Source organism: Molothrus aeneus, chromosome 10 (genome assembly GCF_037042795.1).
Source record: "Molothrus aeneus isolate 106 chromosome 10, BPBGC_Maene_1.0, whole genome shotgun sequence".
Lineage (NCBI taxonomy): Eukaryota > Metazoa > Chordata > Aves > Passeriformes > Icteridae > Molothrus > Molothrus aeneus.
This window is the reverse complement of record NC_089655.1, coordinates 12,609,576-12,625,498: the sequence shown is the minus strand read 5'-3', so window position 1 is coordinate 12,625,498 and position 15,923 is coordinate 12,609,576. Positions and strand designations below refer to the sequence as shown.

Genomic DNA, 15,923 nt, shown 5'->3' with positions numbered 1-15,923 from the left:
CCCAGATTATACCTCTTTTAGATGTCAGGCACAAACTACACTTGCTCTGTTGGGATTTTTTTTTTTACGTGCAATACCTTGAAACCTAAAATTCCACTGCAAACCACTGTCTGTTAGAGTGCTTCATGCTGACCTGGGTGTAAACTTTCACCGTTCAAGAAAGTCAAAGGAGGGTGAAATTCTAAGTGTAAAAATATATCTATTTGCATGGGGGGTGGGGGGAGGGGGGAAGAAAGGAAGGGAAGAAGGAGGAAGGGAGATTTTTTTTTCAGAAATATTACACCTAGTCCAACTTAGTGTATAATGTGAGTTGTTTGAGCTTGCTTGGCCTGCACCCTGCAAAGGTATCCTCTCAAGTTGTCCATTTTCTTTTCATATGAATTGTTAGTAAAATCTACTTGAAATAAAACAGAGCAAAAGATATACTATAACATCTACATGAGTTTTTTATCAACTTCTGAGGGGACCATTTTACATTCAGACTGTAAAATACACACAGAAAATAGGCCTGAGAAAGAATTCTGAACCTCAGAGCATTTGGTTTATATTTTTTTGACTAGAAGTGAAGTGTCTGGCACATCATTCATTTCTTCCTGGAAGGTGCAGATTTGAGGACATGTTCAACCCTGCTCTGAGTTTGGACAGTTTCAGAATAAAAGGGAACTATTCCCAAAGTCCCTGCCCTCTAGGTCTGCCTTTTAGATAATGAAGTTTCTGAAGGCGTTGCTCAAAACAAACCGACTAAAGAGTAAAGGGAAAAAAAAAAGGAGGGGGGGAGGAGTAATATGACAGAAAAGTACATGTTTTTGCATTTCTTCTGAGTTTATTCTGAATCATATCCATCTGTGTGAAACAGCTAGCTCCCTAGCAAATTAATGGTCTGATGATTCAGGGAAATGTAGAGCTAGGTTCTTAGTAGTAAAATGCATGTAGATGAAGAAAGGGGTGCACAGAGGTGAATCCAGTTTGGTAGGATAGACATTTTCATAGATCAAGGATTAATTTGGAAACAATAGGTTCCTAATAAAATGCCAACGTTATAATAGTTTTATTAAAACACCTTTTGGAATATAGGATAAAATTGTATCGGACTCAGCTGCAACCCGCTGAGGAGCCTGAGTAGAGTCACCATTTATTAGCAGAGACGACTCATTAGAGAGGAGGGAAGAGCTCGGTCCCGCTTGAGCTGGAAGTTTTGCCCGAGGAGCTCAGGATCGGCCCCTTGCCGTGCCCCTGCCCCTGCCGCCCGCTGCAGCGCGGGAGCGGCGCTCACCTCTTCCCGCGGGGAAAGGACATCAGTCTGCGCCACAAGAACGCTCCGCTGCCTCTAAAACAGGGATCCCCTGGCCAGCCAGCCTGAGCAGAGCAGCAGAGCCGGCAGATGCTCAACAAATGATCGCCTAAAATACGAAACCCTGATTCCTTCTCTTCTTTCAGCCTTTTTTTTTTTCCTTTTTGTGACAGCAACTTCTGGAGATTAATCCCTCTCCAGAGTTTGCCCGTGCCTTGTCACGTCAGTACCGTCCTGCACAACTCAACGAGATAAACCCTGACGAGCTCATCAGCGCGGGCGGGGGCTGGCACCGCGGCCGCCTGCGCGCCCGGCCCCCGCGGATCGCTGCCCGCGCCGGCGGAGCGGCCGCTGCGCGCCCCGGGCCTCGCAGGGCAGCGGCGGGGCCGGGCGGAGCCCGTGGGCGCGGAGCGGGGCGGCGGCAGCGCCGAGCCAGCGGGCCCGGCCGCGACCCTTCCACACTAGAGCGCACCCGCGGCCTCTGCGCGGCTGCGGATGGCGGAGCCGCGTAGGGAGCCATCAGCGGCGGCACCGGGCTCCTGGCTCGGCGGCGCGCAGGGGACGAGCCCTGAACTTGGCGGTGCCCGCGGCTCCCCGCGCCTCTCCGCTGGCACCGGGCTCCTGCCGCCGGCCCGGGACTCCCGAGCCCGGGGCAGCCCTAGCCCGGCTCCTTGCGCCCCGAGCCGGGCGCTGAGTATCGCTTTACCCGGAGAATTAGAGCGTCTAATTTATCCAGGCCTCATTTGCGACCGGTCTCCTGCTACATTATGTCAGCAAAAGGTCAGCTGGACTCTGCGGTTCTCTTCATTTTCTTAATTTTAAAACAAACAAACAAAAAAAAAAAAAAGAGAGAGAGAAAAAAAGAGGAGGGGGGTGTGTGATGGGGGAGGGCGGGGGAGACAAACCAGCAAGTTATTCAAATTCAACCTCATCTGAATAATCGTGAATTTGATCCAGTCAGAGCTGCAGACTGTACATTAAAAATAAACGTCCAGGAGGCATTTACTGAAGTTGATTTATTAAAAAAAAATAAAATAAAAAGAGAGAGGTTTTAAAAATGCAACGTCTGTCTAGCCCTTCTCCCAAAGATGGAGTGAATTTTCAGGTACTGCACGAACCTTGCAGAGTGGTATCAGTGTGTCTGCAATACTTAAGTTGAATGTTTGAACCCCCAATCATAATTGTATGTTCACAAAGCACATATGGCAGCTGCATTCTTTGTATAGTTTGTTATGATCTGGTGTGTAATGTAAATATATAAGTTCCGACCGAAAACACAGGCTCGTTTTCCCCATAACAACCAAAAAAAAAAAAAAGAAAAAGAAAAGTTGCTTTTCAAACTTAAAAAGAATTACATTAGTGCCGTGCTACTGTCGGAGCCAGCAGTGATTATTTGGTCTGTTTGCTCCCATTCAGAGTTAATACACGACAATAGTTTTACTCTGTGCGGCTTGACGTGAAACCACTGGGGTTGGGCAATTCTGCTCCAAACAAATACAACTTCTACACCCATCCCTGGGACAGCTAGCTGAGAGCTGAGCGAGTTTTGCAATGGAGAAAAGCATCACTTACCACGACGGGGATCTAGATCTCGGCAAATGCTGCCAGTAGGTCTGAGAAGTGAAAAAACTGGAAGGGAAGCGCAAAAAGCAGAAAGTTGGAAAAGGGGATTTGTGTGTGTGTGTGTGTGTGTGTGTGCGTGTGTAAAAGCCAGAGGGAAATGCGAGCACAGCGCTCCCTGCTCTCCCTGGTCGCCACCAAAACAAAGATCCAGGAGTTAAGGGAGCAAAGCTGTGCCAGATCTACACACACGGCTCCTCAGGGCCAAACCTCAGCTTCTCACTCACTCCAGCTAGCGACAAGGGTTAATGCTCCGGAGGGACAGGCTAGCCGGCCCCTGACACCATTGGCTAGGAAAAAAAGCAGGTTTAAGGTAAATTTACAGACGCTTTGCAAGTTGCAAAGGGATAATTTTTAAATTAATATAATAGTAACAACAACAATAACAATAACAATAATATTACTGACAGAAAAAGCAACAACAACAATAATAATAGAGCCCATTCTTGTCCAGTTGGCTGAGAAGCGAGGGCACGTCCCCCTCCTCTGCCCCCGCGGCGAGCGCTGCGCGGTCCCGTCCTGGCGCAGCCGCCCGCGCCCCGCGCCTGCCCCAGCCCACCGGGGGGACCTGGATATCCCTGGAAGCACAACAGAGGGACGAAGCCGGGGGGAAAGGGCTGAGGGGAGGGAGGAAACGAAGCAGCCCTGAGCACTAAATGCAAAGGTTCAGGCTCACACTTAGAGATCAAGAGTTTTCTTGGGAGCTAAATGGTGGGAGCGGGTTCCCACGGGAAGGCGTGGGCATGTGGCTCAGGTGGGTGCCCGGGTGCCACTGTCCCCCTGAACGTCGCTCTCTGCCCCTGCAATTACCGGGGAGCTTCCCCTTCGGCTGAGGAGGAAAATGGAAGAAAGAAAAAAGCCTGGATGGAAAATAGGGGGGAAATATGTATGAATACGCATCTGTTTAAATGTTGGAGCAAATGGTGACAACAAGTGAGTGCCCAAGACAAGCTTCCACTTGGGGAACCGAGGTCAGGATCTGCCCTTTCTAAAATGGAAAGGCGACACGATGGACGTCGGCTTCATTGTTGCCCCTTGTAGTCGGCTGGGGCGTGCAGGGAACCTCAGCCTTGCGGGGAGGGGGACACAGTCACTCAGGTGTTGGCCGGAGAGGCTTCCACAACCCAGCCCAGGAGCACACACCTATGGGCGCGTTCGTGCGCAGCGCCGGGCAGGGAGGGGAGAGGGGGCGATGGAGAGAGGTGGGCCATGGCGGAGGGGGAAGAGGGAGAGAGGATACGGAGAGGGAATTGTCGCTGGGCGATTTCCAGTCCGCCTGGCTCCACCCGAAAGGGCCTTTCTGGGAACTTCTTCGTGGGTGCTGGGCCGGGCCCTGCGGACGCGGCCGTGCCCGGGCCGGGGCAAGTGCCCAGGTGTGCCCGTCAGCCCGCGCGGGTTCCGAGGGCTCCTGCCTCCATCCTGCCCGCTCCCACTGGGCTCAGGGGAAAGAAAAATCCACGTCATTACCAAGATACAGAAGCACATTTCTGATACTATGGGATATCATTTTGCCACCCTACAAAAGGCTTTAAAATCACTTTGTGCCGCTGAACAATGAATACTGGGAATTGCTACTATTTGTTTAAAAAAAAATTAAAAATTAAAAACCTGCAGCCTACAAAGGAATAAATGCCTAGAGCCTGTGTTTCTTCCTCGGATCTATCACGCAATGTCGATATATCAGCAATAAAATATGATGGGCCATACAGTATGATGAGGTTTTCTTAAGAGGAGCGAGACAGAAAGGAATCCATTACAAGAACCTTTCTCCCTTCCCCAGAGACAGTTCTCTTCTGGTGACTGTACCCGTCGCGTTTTGACATATCAGCCACGAAAAGCCTCTCGGCCGGCGACCCCCGGCGCTGAGAACGGCTGTAGGGAGGGGGCCGGGGGTGGCTGAAGAGCCCGGTAAAGGAAGGAGGTCGCGTTTGCCCAGCGTGCAGGGGAGGCTGAGAGCGCCCGGGCCGCGGGCAGGGGTTCGGCGCGGCGGGGGCAGCCGGGCCGGGCCGGGCCGGGCCGGGCCGGGCGGTGCGGGGCGGTGCGGGCCGGGCGGGCAGCACGTGCGGCGGCGGCGCTGCCGTGCGCGGGCGCGGGGCGGGCGCGGGGCGGGCGCGGGCACCTTCCGCGGGCGGCGGGGCCGCGTCATAAATATTCAACAGCACGTGCAGCCGCGCCGCGGGCGCGCATGCGCCGCCGGGGCTGCCGCCGGGGCGCTCGGCGGGCGCTCACACACACACACACACACAGACAGACAGACAGACAGACAGACACAGCCAGACACTCAGATCGCACACACGGGACTCGTACGGAGCACTCACACGCTCACGCAGCACTCACACGCGCATCACACGCGTGCAGACGCGCACACACATCCACATCGCTCACACAGAGCTCACACACACAGAGAGTACTCGCACAAACACACTCACCCCACTGACACGCACAGAGCGCTCACATTCACTCACAGAGCGCTCACACACACGGCGCTCACATTCAGAGCACTCACACACACACACACCCCACTGACACGCACAGAGCACTCACATTCAGAGCACTCACACACACACACACACACACACACCCCACTGACACGCACAGAGCACTCACACTCACAGAGCACTCACACACAGAGCACTCACACACACACACACACCCCACTGACACGCACAGAGCTCTCACATTCACAGAGCACTCACATTCAGAGCACTCACACAAACACACACACACCCCACTGACACGCACCGCCCCCACGCACAGCCGCGGTTTCCAGGAACCGTCCCCAGGTGGTCAGTCCTGAACGTCCCGGCTGCCCCCCGGCCCCCGAAAGAGGCAACATCAAGCACTAAACACATGGCCTGGTGGGGGGAAGCTTGCTGATGTGGGGGTATTTTCTCGGGCTTGTCGTATCTTCTCTCTTTGGTCATATTTCCTCACGGGATTTTTGGAAGTGAAAAGGGTACTAAAGGATCTTACAGTTCTGCCCCGTGCCAAAACACAACTTTCATTTTTTTTTGCTAAGCAAAGCCGTGCCCAGGTCTCGACAAGCAGCATGTGAGGACTCGGACTTGAGTGTGCCCCATTGATCCTGCACCCTCGCTGCAGCTACCCCAGACAGCTAATTCTGTGTTTGGGTCCCCAGATGTAAACACATGCACAATCACAGATGCACACATCGAGCATTTTTTTAATAGCAGTTTCATAGAGAGGTAGTATGATCGTATATATCTAAAAGGTAATTAATTTGATTTATTATACTTGAAAAATCCTGTCTGCAGTACGGCCGTCATCTGGAAACTTCATGCTATTTTATACTATCGTTCTAAAGCAGAAATAAATGTTACGAATTGATGACAGCTTGCAGCTGCATGATAAAAATAGCCCCTTCTCTTCACAGGATCGTGTTTCATGTTATCGAAGATGAACCAAATCTGACCCATAGACGTCCGCAGCAGGGGAAAAAAATGATGCAAAATAAAAACCTTGGCCATTTTTGATAAACAGTGGTCCCTAAAACGCAGTACCTTTGCGGGGAAATGGAATCCACCTTCATACGTTCAGCAGGTTCAGGAAATCAAACCTGCCCCTCATTCAAAATAGAAATCTCAATTATTAATCTCTCCGGGTGAATTTGGAAATTACACCCATTCTGTTACAAATGCCACCCACCGTACAGAACACTTGCATTGAGGTTCTGTGAGCCTTCGAAAATGTACTTCCGTGTAAACACATGAATGTGTGTCCTCCTACAAACACCGTTCTTCCTTTACGTACAAATGTAGATAGAGGGAGAGGTAATGTACAGATACGGACATATTTGTAATACAATCAGCAACGCGAACGGTGATTTCGGTGAGCTTGTGTGCATCTGCGGCAGTGACCGCGTGTCCCGTGAGCTGTAGCCACAGCACAGGCGGTGTCCGTGCCCGCCACGGGACCCCCCGAGCCCGCGGAGCCGCTCCGCAGGCCGGGCTGCGCGGCCACGCTGGGCCCCGGCCGGGCCTCTCCGCCTTCCCCGGCCTCTCCCCGGCAGCAAAGCCCCGCTCAGCAGGGAATCGCCGGGCACCTTTTGAGGAAAATGTGCTGATTCCCGCAGGAACGCCGCGCTGACCGCGGGATCGAGCCCTCCTCTCGAGGTGCCCGGCGCGCACGTGTGCGTGGGGCGGCCCCGGGCGGGCACAGCCACGGCGGGCACAGCCAGAGTGGGCACAGCCACGGCGGGCACAGCCAGAGTGGGCACAGCCATGGACGGGCACAGCCATGGACGGGCACAGCCATGGGCGGGCACAGCCACGGGCGGGCACAGCCAGAGCGGGCACAGCCACGGGCGGGCACAGCCAAAGTGAGCACAGCCACGGGCGGGCACAGCCATGGACGGGCACAGCCAGAGTGGGCACAGCCAGAGCAGGCGCAGCCACGGGTGGGCACAGCCAAAGTGAGCACAGCCACGGGCGGGCACAGCCATGGACGGGCACAGCCATGGGCGGGCACAGCCACGGGCGGGCACAGCCAGGGCGGCTTGGCGGGCGTGCTGCGGGTGCGAACGGGGTGAGTGCGTGTGCAAACGCAGACGGAAACTTTGTGATGGTCATACACAGTGTGCCTGGTACCTGCACAGCCTCCTTCGTGGGCGTATCGCTCACGAATTCCTCTCCCTCTGAGCTCCAGCGGCAAAACGCACGCGGGTTCTTTTAGCGACAGGTCACTTGACATACTCTGCCCTTTCCAGAGGGGCTCTCCTTGCCCGTCCTGCCTGCTGGAAGCGGGCTTTGCAGCGGGGCTCTGGCTCCGCGCCGGCCGCGCCGGAGCTCCTGCGGCCCCGGGCGTGCAGCGGGGCTCCTGCGCGCTCCGGCCCGGCCCGCGGCCCGGCTCGCTGCTCGCTCCCTTTGAAAGTTGCTGCGAGAGGAGCGAGGGTTCTGGACACGGGAAAACTTATAAAGTCAGACCCGTTTACTAGCGTGGCCAGAAAAGCAGTAAATAAAAGCGCCGATGCTCCGTGCATCAGTCCGGGGAGTGCTGCTTCCTCACGGCTAAAAGAAGGGCGATAACCAGACGAGGCCAGCGCGGAGCGGGTGTCCGCATTTCAAACAGTGTCAGGACTAAAGAAGCTAACTTTGCCTTATGAATGCCGGACTTGCCTCTTAATAAATTCAAGCGATCACTCACAAACCATTAAAGCGACCTGAAAGGCGAGTCTTTCGCGGGGGAAGTGGAAGCGCCTGATTATTGTTTTGCATTTAACTTTCTGCGCGCAAACGGCACAAGCACGGCCGGGGGTTGCCACCCGAGAGGGGCCAGCACACACAGCCCTCCACACACCCAGCCGAACAGCCTCCTGCACTCTCCCCGCCGGCACTGCCGTCCTGCTTTGGGTATCTTCAAACACTCCCCCGCGGCGGCGGGAGCCTCCGCGGGCGCGGGAGACTGCGGACGGCAGACATTGGACCTAAGCGTTTTGTCTAGCCCGGAGCAGGCAGCGCGGAGCGGCGCGGGGCTGTCGGCACGGCCTGCCCTGGGCTGCGAAATCGACTTTTCCCACGCAGGGAAAAGTACCGCGACACCATCTCCAGAGCCAGACATCGGAAAGAAAGTGATGGCCCCCGTTGAGGCTGGAGAGCTGGGATCGGTGCTTCTCCTCGCAAGCCTTCGTGAATAAATCCGCAAAGGGAGCCTTGCTAGAGGAAAGTTGACTTTAGGGACTAAAACAGCGCAGAAGCCCCCGAGAGAAACCTCACAACCTCTCTGCCTGAAAAACATCTCTCTCTCTGCCGGGGATTTCAAAGCTCTGCTCCCCTCTCCAGAGCCAAGCGAACAGCACAAGCACCAGCATGGCGTGGACTTGAATTCAGCATTAACAATTCCAGCCCCAGTGATCGTCGTTAATTCAGAACATACACGGGATGGAGATCAACCAGTATCGCACAGTTCCCCCTCAGCCCAGATAAAAAGCCTACAGCAGCAGCAGCAACAACATTAGAATCATCCTTTCTGCTGTAGGACGCTCAAACAAACCTCAGACTGAAAGTTTAAAAGAATACTCATTAGCCAAGTGTTCCAATACACACAAGTAACAGATCTGTGTTAAGCGACCACTAGGGACTTTACACGAGTTCAAAGAAAGTTGCAATACGCATCTTTAAAATATCTCACCCTCACCACGTTTCTCCGGGTTTACTTTACAGATGGATGGCTCAGACGAGCTCAACGATTCCTTTTTTCTTAGATACGCCCAGGTTACAATTTTTATAAACGATGCCCGGTAAAATCGCCGAGACAGTTACCCTGAAAGAGTCGCAACAAAGTAACATTTTCGGCGCATGAAACACTTTTCCCCCCGGCTCTTTTGCCCGGTGGGCTACATTTCCTCAAGTCCCAACACTTTCTGCCCCGGTCCCACCGGGCTCCAACTTTTCCTATCTCGCCAAACCCTGCAAGGTGGCGCTCTTTTCATTGAAAACTGGTATTAGCCTTACAATAATAACATTTTGTAGAAAGTAAAGTTAAAGCGAAGCCTTCCCATCCCACGGGTGCTGCAGGGAGCAGGCGGCAATGCCGAACTGACAAGAGTAGGGATTGGGATGAGCAAGACAAACTCTCTTTTTTTTTTTTTTCTTTTCTTTTTTTTTTTTTTTTTTTCCTGGAGGGGTGGGGGGGTGAGGCGTATGCTCTCGGGCAGTGGAAAGTCTCTCCGAGGGAGATCCCCAAATGTTACGGACAAAGGGACATCCTTGCGGAGGGCTGCTGAGAGGCAGGGCTGTGCTCGGGGCGGGTTAGCGCCGGGGCTGCGGAGTGCCCGCACTGATTGAGGGGAGAGCGGCTTCCCCCGCACCCCCGCCCCCCGAGCGGTTAATATGGCTATTGACTCGCTGTACACATAATATTTCTTTAAAGAAGCTGTTAAAGTGTCATCTTGGTCTACTGGAAGGTCAGTTTGTGCAATTCACTCTATGACATATCACAAGCCCTCGCAGCTTTAGCCAACCTCATGATTTGTGTTGTCTGTTGATATGTTGTCTGCTTAATGGGGCGATCATGCAAGCTACAACCAGGAACAAAGCCCAACAGTTCCAACAACCGTAGCTAAGTTAGTGGAAGCAGTACAGCTTGCAAATCTATCAAACTAAACTGCAAGGAAGACAATCTGATTTAGAGAAAAGGCGTTCTGCTACAGTCATTAAGCACAAGTAATTTAGATTTTTTATATTGTCTTCTCATTTACAAATTTACTGTATCAACGCCAGCCAATGGAACGAATTTCTTAAGTAAATGAGAAATAAATAAAAGAGATAGAAAGATAATCAAATTACATAAAATAATTCTTATGCCCTACATTTATTTTTTTAGAAAGCTATTAACACTAGCAAAATTATAGTAATAATAATAACATAGCATAAGAAGTAATTGATTTAAATTAACATCACGTTTTAAGGAATATCAGCAAAGAAAAAAAAAAGAAGAAAAAATCAAATAGAAATACACACAACAACAACAACGGCCTTCGTGAAACAGTGCTGTACTTCTTGGAGTAAAAGGCCCAAGGAAAGTCATGAATCCACTGCCTAAGAATTAGTTATGGTCATAAATGCCTTAAATTAAAATAGCAACCGAAATCTCCTCTGTTTTAAATCTCCTAATATATGTTATCCGAATTAATTTAATTTAGGGACCCAGTCTATGCAGATTCATGGACAGTGTTGGACTGGAATGCAGCACTTCTCGTGTAACAATTCCCCACATTAATATTTATGTAGCATATGCAATCTATTTCTGTTATTTTTATGGTTGTTATTCTATGTCTGCAAAGGTCATTTAAATTATACTGCGGCCGAAAATTTGTTTCATAAATTTTGATATAAATACTAATTACACACTATAGTAATGCCAGCAGGGATCCTTTCATTTATCACATTTATATCACCTTCGCTGCTTTAGTGATGACATAATGGAAAGCAGTGAAAAACTGGGACAGTTTTATTCTAATATCCTAAAGCTAGTAGGAGTTGCAGCAGGTTGACTTAGTGAATAAGAATTCCTACCACAATTCTTGGGATTTAAGAATCTTTAATAAGGTACGAAATGTTACCAAACAGTTCTGTAAACTAAATTTTACATACCAATTCTTCTAGCCATAAATATTGAATATCTTGTAACAGGTATAACCGGACCTTTACATGCGGATAAATATGGAAATTAGGATTTATATACATTATGTTCTTGTATTTGCCAAAAGCAACGGACAGATATAGTTTATATCTTTTTTTTTTTTAATATCACTTTACATAAACAAATGTAACAGTTTGACACGCAGATCCAGGCTTTCACTATACGAATTTCTTGACAGGACGTGTAACAACATTTTACTGCACTACTTAGACTGGACTTTGGGACGAAATGTTGCACTTTATACAAAAAAGCACATTAATACCAATAATATTCTGTTAGATCGACGTTTAGACTGTAATAATACAAAGTAATTCACATTTTGATACACATTTACTAGAACATTCTTGCCATTCAGTACAAATAGTTGAATTTCTACCTCTTCCCTCTGCCCCCCCACCACCTCCGCCCCCCCGCCGCCGCTCCCGCCCGCCCGCCCCTCCCCCCACATATATGCAAAGACCACAAATCCACATATCCCCTTATTCAACTTGCGATATAACTATTTACAAAATCAAACAGTACACTTTTTTTGTCGTTTTGTTTTTGATGCTAATAATTCTGTATTTACAAGAGGGGATGGGGGGGAAGGCCGCTGCCCGAGCAGACATGCAGTTGGCGATCTCTAATCAGTGGTTTCCAGTGAAGCCCTACACAGTTGGCATTTGCCCTGGTAACCTTGTCTTCTTATGCATTCTACTAACCCCTTCGCCTACCAAGCCTTGGAACAGAGCAGAACAGTCAGGAAAAAAAAAAAAAAAGAAAAAATAAAGGAAAAATTAAAAAAAAAAGAGAAAGAGAGAGAGAGAAATAATGGAGGACAAAAAAAAAGAAAAATATTTTTAAAAATTAAGTCTTCATTTTACTCAGTCCTGGGTCTACTGGCAGCATTTTATTTTTGTTTGCTCATTTAAATTTTGATTTCAGAGTGTCCATTATTTTGGAGTCTTTAAATAGGATATTTGTTTGCTCGCTTGGGGCTTTTTTTTTTTTTTGTTTCGGTTTGTGTTTTGTTGTTGTTGTTTTGTTTTAGCGTTTTAGACGTACCATTCGTTAAAATTTGATGTAAGCGTGCTGTGGCTGGACGTGTGATGGACTGCGGAGGAGGAAGGGGATAAGGAGCTGGCAGTCTGGTTTTCTGTGGATGGAGACACGATGGTTGGAGGGGTGGAGGACTCGTAGCCTGAGCTGGCGGCGGGAGAAGGCTGGGACCCCTGCGAGGATGATTCATGGACCTGCAAGAGAAAACCCGGGCAGAGATAGAAGCGGCGGCGGACGGAGGCCTCGGCCTGGGGATGCGCCAGCCCCGGGGACCAGCAGCGGGCCCCGGGCTCGGGCTCTCCTGCGGGGCTCCCCGGCTCCAGCCCCGGCCCCTGCCCGCCGGGCGAGGCCCCCGGCCGCGTCCTGCCGCCGCCTCCCTGCCCCTCCCGGCCCAGCCGCACCGACCGAAGGCCCCGCGGCGGGGCCGGGCCCGGGCTGAGCGCGGCCCGGCGGGCCCGGAGCCGGGGCCCCGCTGCCGGCCGGCCCCGGGCCGCGCTCCGCCCGCAGGCACGGCCGCGCCGGCCCCGCCGCCCTCCGCCCGGGCAGGCCAGGGGCCCTCCATTTACCTTCATGTGCTTTCGGAGGGAGCTGGGGTGCGTGTAGGACTTGTCGCACATTTTGCAGAGATAGGGCTTGTCGGAAGTGTGCACATGCATGTGCTTTTTGCGGTCGCTGCTGTTTGCAAAGCGCCTGTCACAGCCCTCGAACTCACACTTAAATGGTTTTTCACCTATTGCAGAGGGAAGGGGGAGGGGGGGGGAAAGGGATCTGATTAAGCAGGGCCGGCTGGATCGCTCATTGTCACCGCACCGCCGGACGGAGCCCAGGGCTCCATTTCAAACACTCGCAACTTTCTAACTTCAGCGCGGCTCGAATCCCAAAACCTTGCTTCTAGTCTCTATCCTTTCCGGACCTCCGACTCCCGCAAAGCGCCCTTTTCGGAGAGCAGGGGAGCTAAATAACTTTTTTTTTTCGCCCCTTTCTTTTGGAGGGGCGAGTTTCCTTTCAACCCCAGTCCCGGGCACCTCTCCCTCTTCACAACGCTCCGAGCGAGAGAGCAGGCGTGGTGGGATATTACACACGATCCTCAGCGTCTGGTTTCCGATTTTATAGCTCGTTCTCCTAATATTTTACTCTCTCATCCCCCCCAGCCCCCTCCCCCATATTTTCTTGCAATATTGAAAATTATCCTGTCCGGGAAATCAGCGAGAGGGCAGCTCCACAAAGCCTCGGCAAAAGCCTGGGGAAAGCGGCTCTGGCTTTCAGCGTTCTGGGGTGGGAGAAAGGGGAGATCGCTCTCCCGGCCAGAGGCTGCTGCATTCCCACCTCCCACGAAGGAAAAAGTTCTCAGGAATACCGGCGCCTCCCCTCCGCACAACAATAACACAGTAACGCGCCGGGCTCGGTTTGTTTAATATCGCTCAACGGAATTAAATATTTACCAAGCCCTGAATTGCAGAGAGGAGACGAATGAGCTGCCTACAACATTTAGCACAATTTCTCATCGTGCCACAGCCAAAACTGCCGAACAATAATTAATTAAAACCTATAAATTTAAACAGGACAGGTTGCTGCGATCCCCCACCCCACCCCCTCCGCCCTAACAATCCCAGCAGCAAACCTTGCCGTCCTCCCCCTCTGCCTCGGCAGGGATCATTTTCTTTTTGTTGCTGCTGCTGGCGTGGCTGTGACCGAGCTCTTTTTGCAGCGGAGCTCCGAGCCGGCCTCTCCCGGAAAAAAAGCAGTGGTCCCTGGACCAAACCCCCTCCTCCCGTGCGAGCCTCGGCCGAGCCGGCCCCCGACCCCTCCGGCACGGCCCCGCGTCCCGCTCCGGCCCCGGCGCTCGGCGCTTCCACTCGCACAGAGAAAAGCGACAGAGAAGGTTACCGTACCTGTATGAGTTCTTTTGTGTATTTTGAGATTCTCTGATCTGGCAAACACTTTGCCACAGCCTGGGAAAGGGCAGGGGAAAGGTTTTTCACCTGTGTGGACTCTGATGTGATTTACAAGTTTATATTTGGCCTTGAAAGGTTTCCCTTCTCTCGGACACTCTTCCCAGAAACATATGTGATTGGACTGCTCGGGTCCTCCAACGTGCTCCACCGTGACATGAGTCACCAGCTCGTGCATCGTGCTGAAAGTTTTGTTGCAGGACTTTTTGGGGTTTGACAATTGCTCGGGCTCAATCCACTTACAGATGAGTTCCTGTTTGATGGGCTGCCTCATGTAACGAAAGAAGGCCCCTGCCCCGTGGTGGGCTGCCATGTTCATGTTCATGTGGCCGTAGCCGTGCAGCTGGGTCGAGGCGTAGTGCTCGGAGCGGGGGCTGGTGACCTGGCCGTACTGGTCGGGTCTGCCGTACATGTCTCCGGAGAAGCCCAGGCGCATCTGCCCGTTCACCACGTTGGGCGAAGCGTGGCTGGTGGCTTGTTCGTGCAGCCCCGGGAAAAGTATATGTCCCGCGGCATCTGTGTGTCCGTGGGGTCCGGCGAAGCTGCCGGCAGCGGAGGCGAAGAGGCTGTGCTGGGCGCTGGCGGCCGCCGCCTCCCCGAAGCCGCGGTTGCGGAACAGAAAGTCCCGGGTGGAGTTGAAGGCGGCGCTGGAATAGGAGCTGACATGGGTCGGGTGGTGGTGGTGCCCCAGGGCCGCCGCCGCGTAGCCGGGCGCCTGCGAGGTGAAGGCGGTCTGGCCGGCCGAGGCCAGCTCGTGGGTGCTGGGGTTGATTTTGAAGGCGCCCATGCCGTCGGCGAAGGGGTTGATCCCCAGCCCCACTTCTCTGTCCGTGACATCGGCCGTGGAGTGGTGGCGAGAGGATCCGAAGGTAGTGACTCCTATGGCGGGATACTGCGGTCCAGCATCCAGAAGCATCTTCCCAGCGTCGATGCAGCAACCAAAAAAAAAGCACGCGCGCACACACACAACGCGGAGAGAAGCAGCAGCAGCAGCAGCGGCGGCGAAAACACCCTCTTTGGAAAGTCAGCGACGATCACCACCAAAGCAACCACATCAAAAACACCCCCTTCGGCATCAGCGCAGGGGGAAGGAAAAAAAAAAAAGGAAAAAAAAAAAAAAGGCTGGTGCGGAAGGGGGGAAGAGATCTTCGCAGTTGCAAATAATAATAATAATAAAAACGTGCTCCAAAAATATTCACTGTCTCTCTGCTTTGACTTTTCAGGGAGGTTTAAGTGGGGGGGGGGGGTTGGGTGAGCTCAAAAATAAACTGGCTGCAAATAACAATAACGGCGAGAGTTCAACACAGGCAGCAAAAAAAAAAAAAAATTAAAAAAAAAAACCAAAACAAAAAAGAAACTTCCTTCAGTGATTTTTTTGGCTATAGGAATGTTGCAAAGTGGCCGAGAGATTGTTTCTCTCTCCTCTTCGAGCTTCCCCACACTCACCCGATTTTTTTTTTTCGGGGGGCCTTTTTTTTTTTTTTTCCGCTCCGCAAAAAAAAGGCGCAAATCATGCACAATATTGTCTTTTGCGGTTTATCTTCCTGGGGAGAAACTTTCACCTCCTCAGCCGGGCGGTGAACGCGAGACTGATAGCGGCAATCATTCCTGCAGATAAATGAATTGAAAAGACGACACCGTCCCCCCCCTTGATGAATGGGAGCCGGGGGCGGAGCGCCGTGCGGGCGGACGTGGGCGCGCATTGGCCGGCGCCGGCTCCCCCTTCCCCGCGTCGCTGCCCCCGGCCCCGCCGGCTGCGGCCGCTGATTGGCCGCGCCGCCTCATCCATCGCAGGTATTGTGGCGCCCTGACACCGCTCTGACAAACGGGGCTGCGGCAGCCCCAACTTTTTTTTTTTTTTT

General features: G+C 52.2%; 1 protein-coding gene across 1 annotated transcript; it reads right to left on the bottom strand.

The window, feature by feature from the left end:
- Window positions 1-11,513: 11,513 nt before the first annotated feature.
- LOC136560766 (zinc finger protein ZIC 1) lies at window positions 11,514-15,336 on the bottom strand. Its single transcript, XM_066556805.1, has 3 exons — window positions 14,002-15,336; window positions 12,676-12,839; window positions 11,514-12,303 (listed from the first exon to the last, which is right to left on the bottom strand). The coding sequence occupies exons 1-3, from the start codon at window positions 14,975-14,977 to the stop codon at window positions 12,106-12,108; spliced, it is 1,338 nt and encodes a 445-aa protein (XP_066412902.1). The 5' UTR covers window positions 14,978-15,336; the 3' UTR covers window positions 11,514-12,105.
- Between the last annotated feature and the right edge of the window lie 587 nt (window positions 15,337-15,923).

Bases quoted from the DNA above. Each gene is read 5' to 3' on its own strand.
- LOC136560766 (XM_066556805.1), bottom strand. From the start codon at position 14,977: ATGCTTCTGGATGCTGGACCGCAGTATCCCGCCATAGGAGTCACTACC. The intron at 12,840-14,001 runs GTACGGTAACCT...CCTCTGCAATAG, and splicing joins ACACAAAAGAACTCATACAG to GTGAAAAACCATTTAAGTGT. The intron at 12,304-12,675 runs GTAAATGGAGGG...TTTCTCTTGCAG, and splicing joins CCCTCCGAAAGCACATGAAG to GTCCATGAATCATCCTCGCA.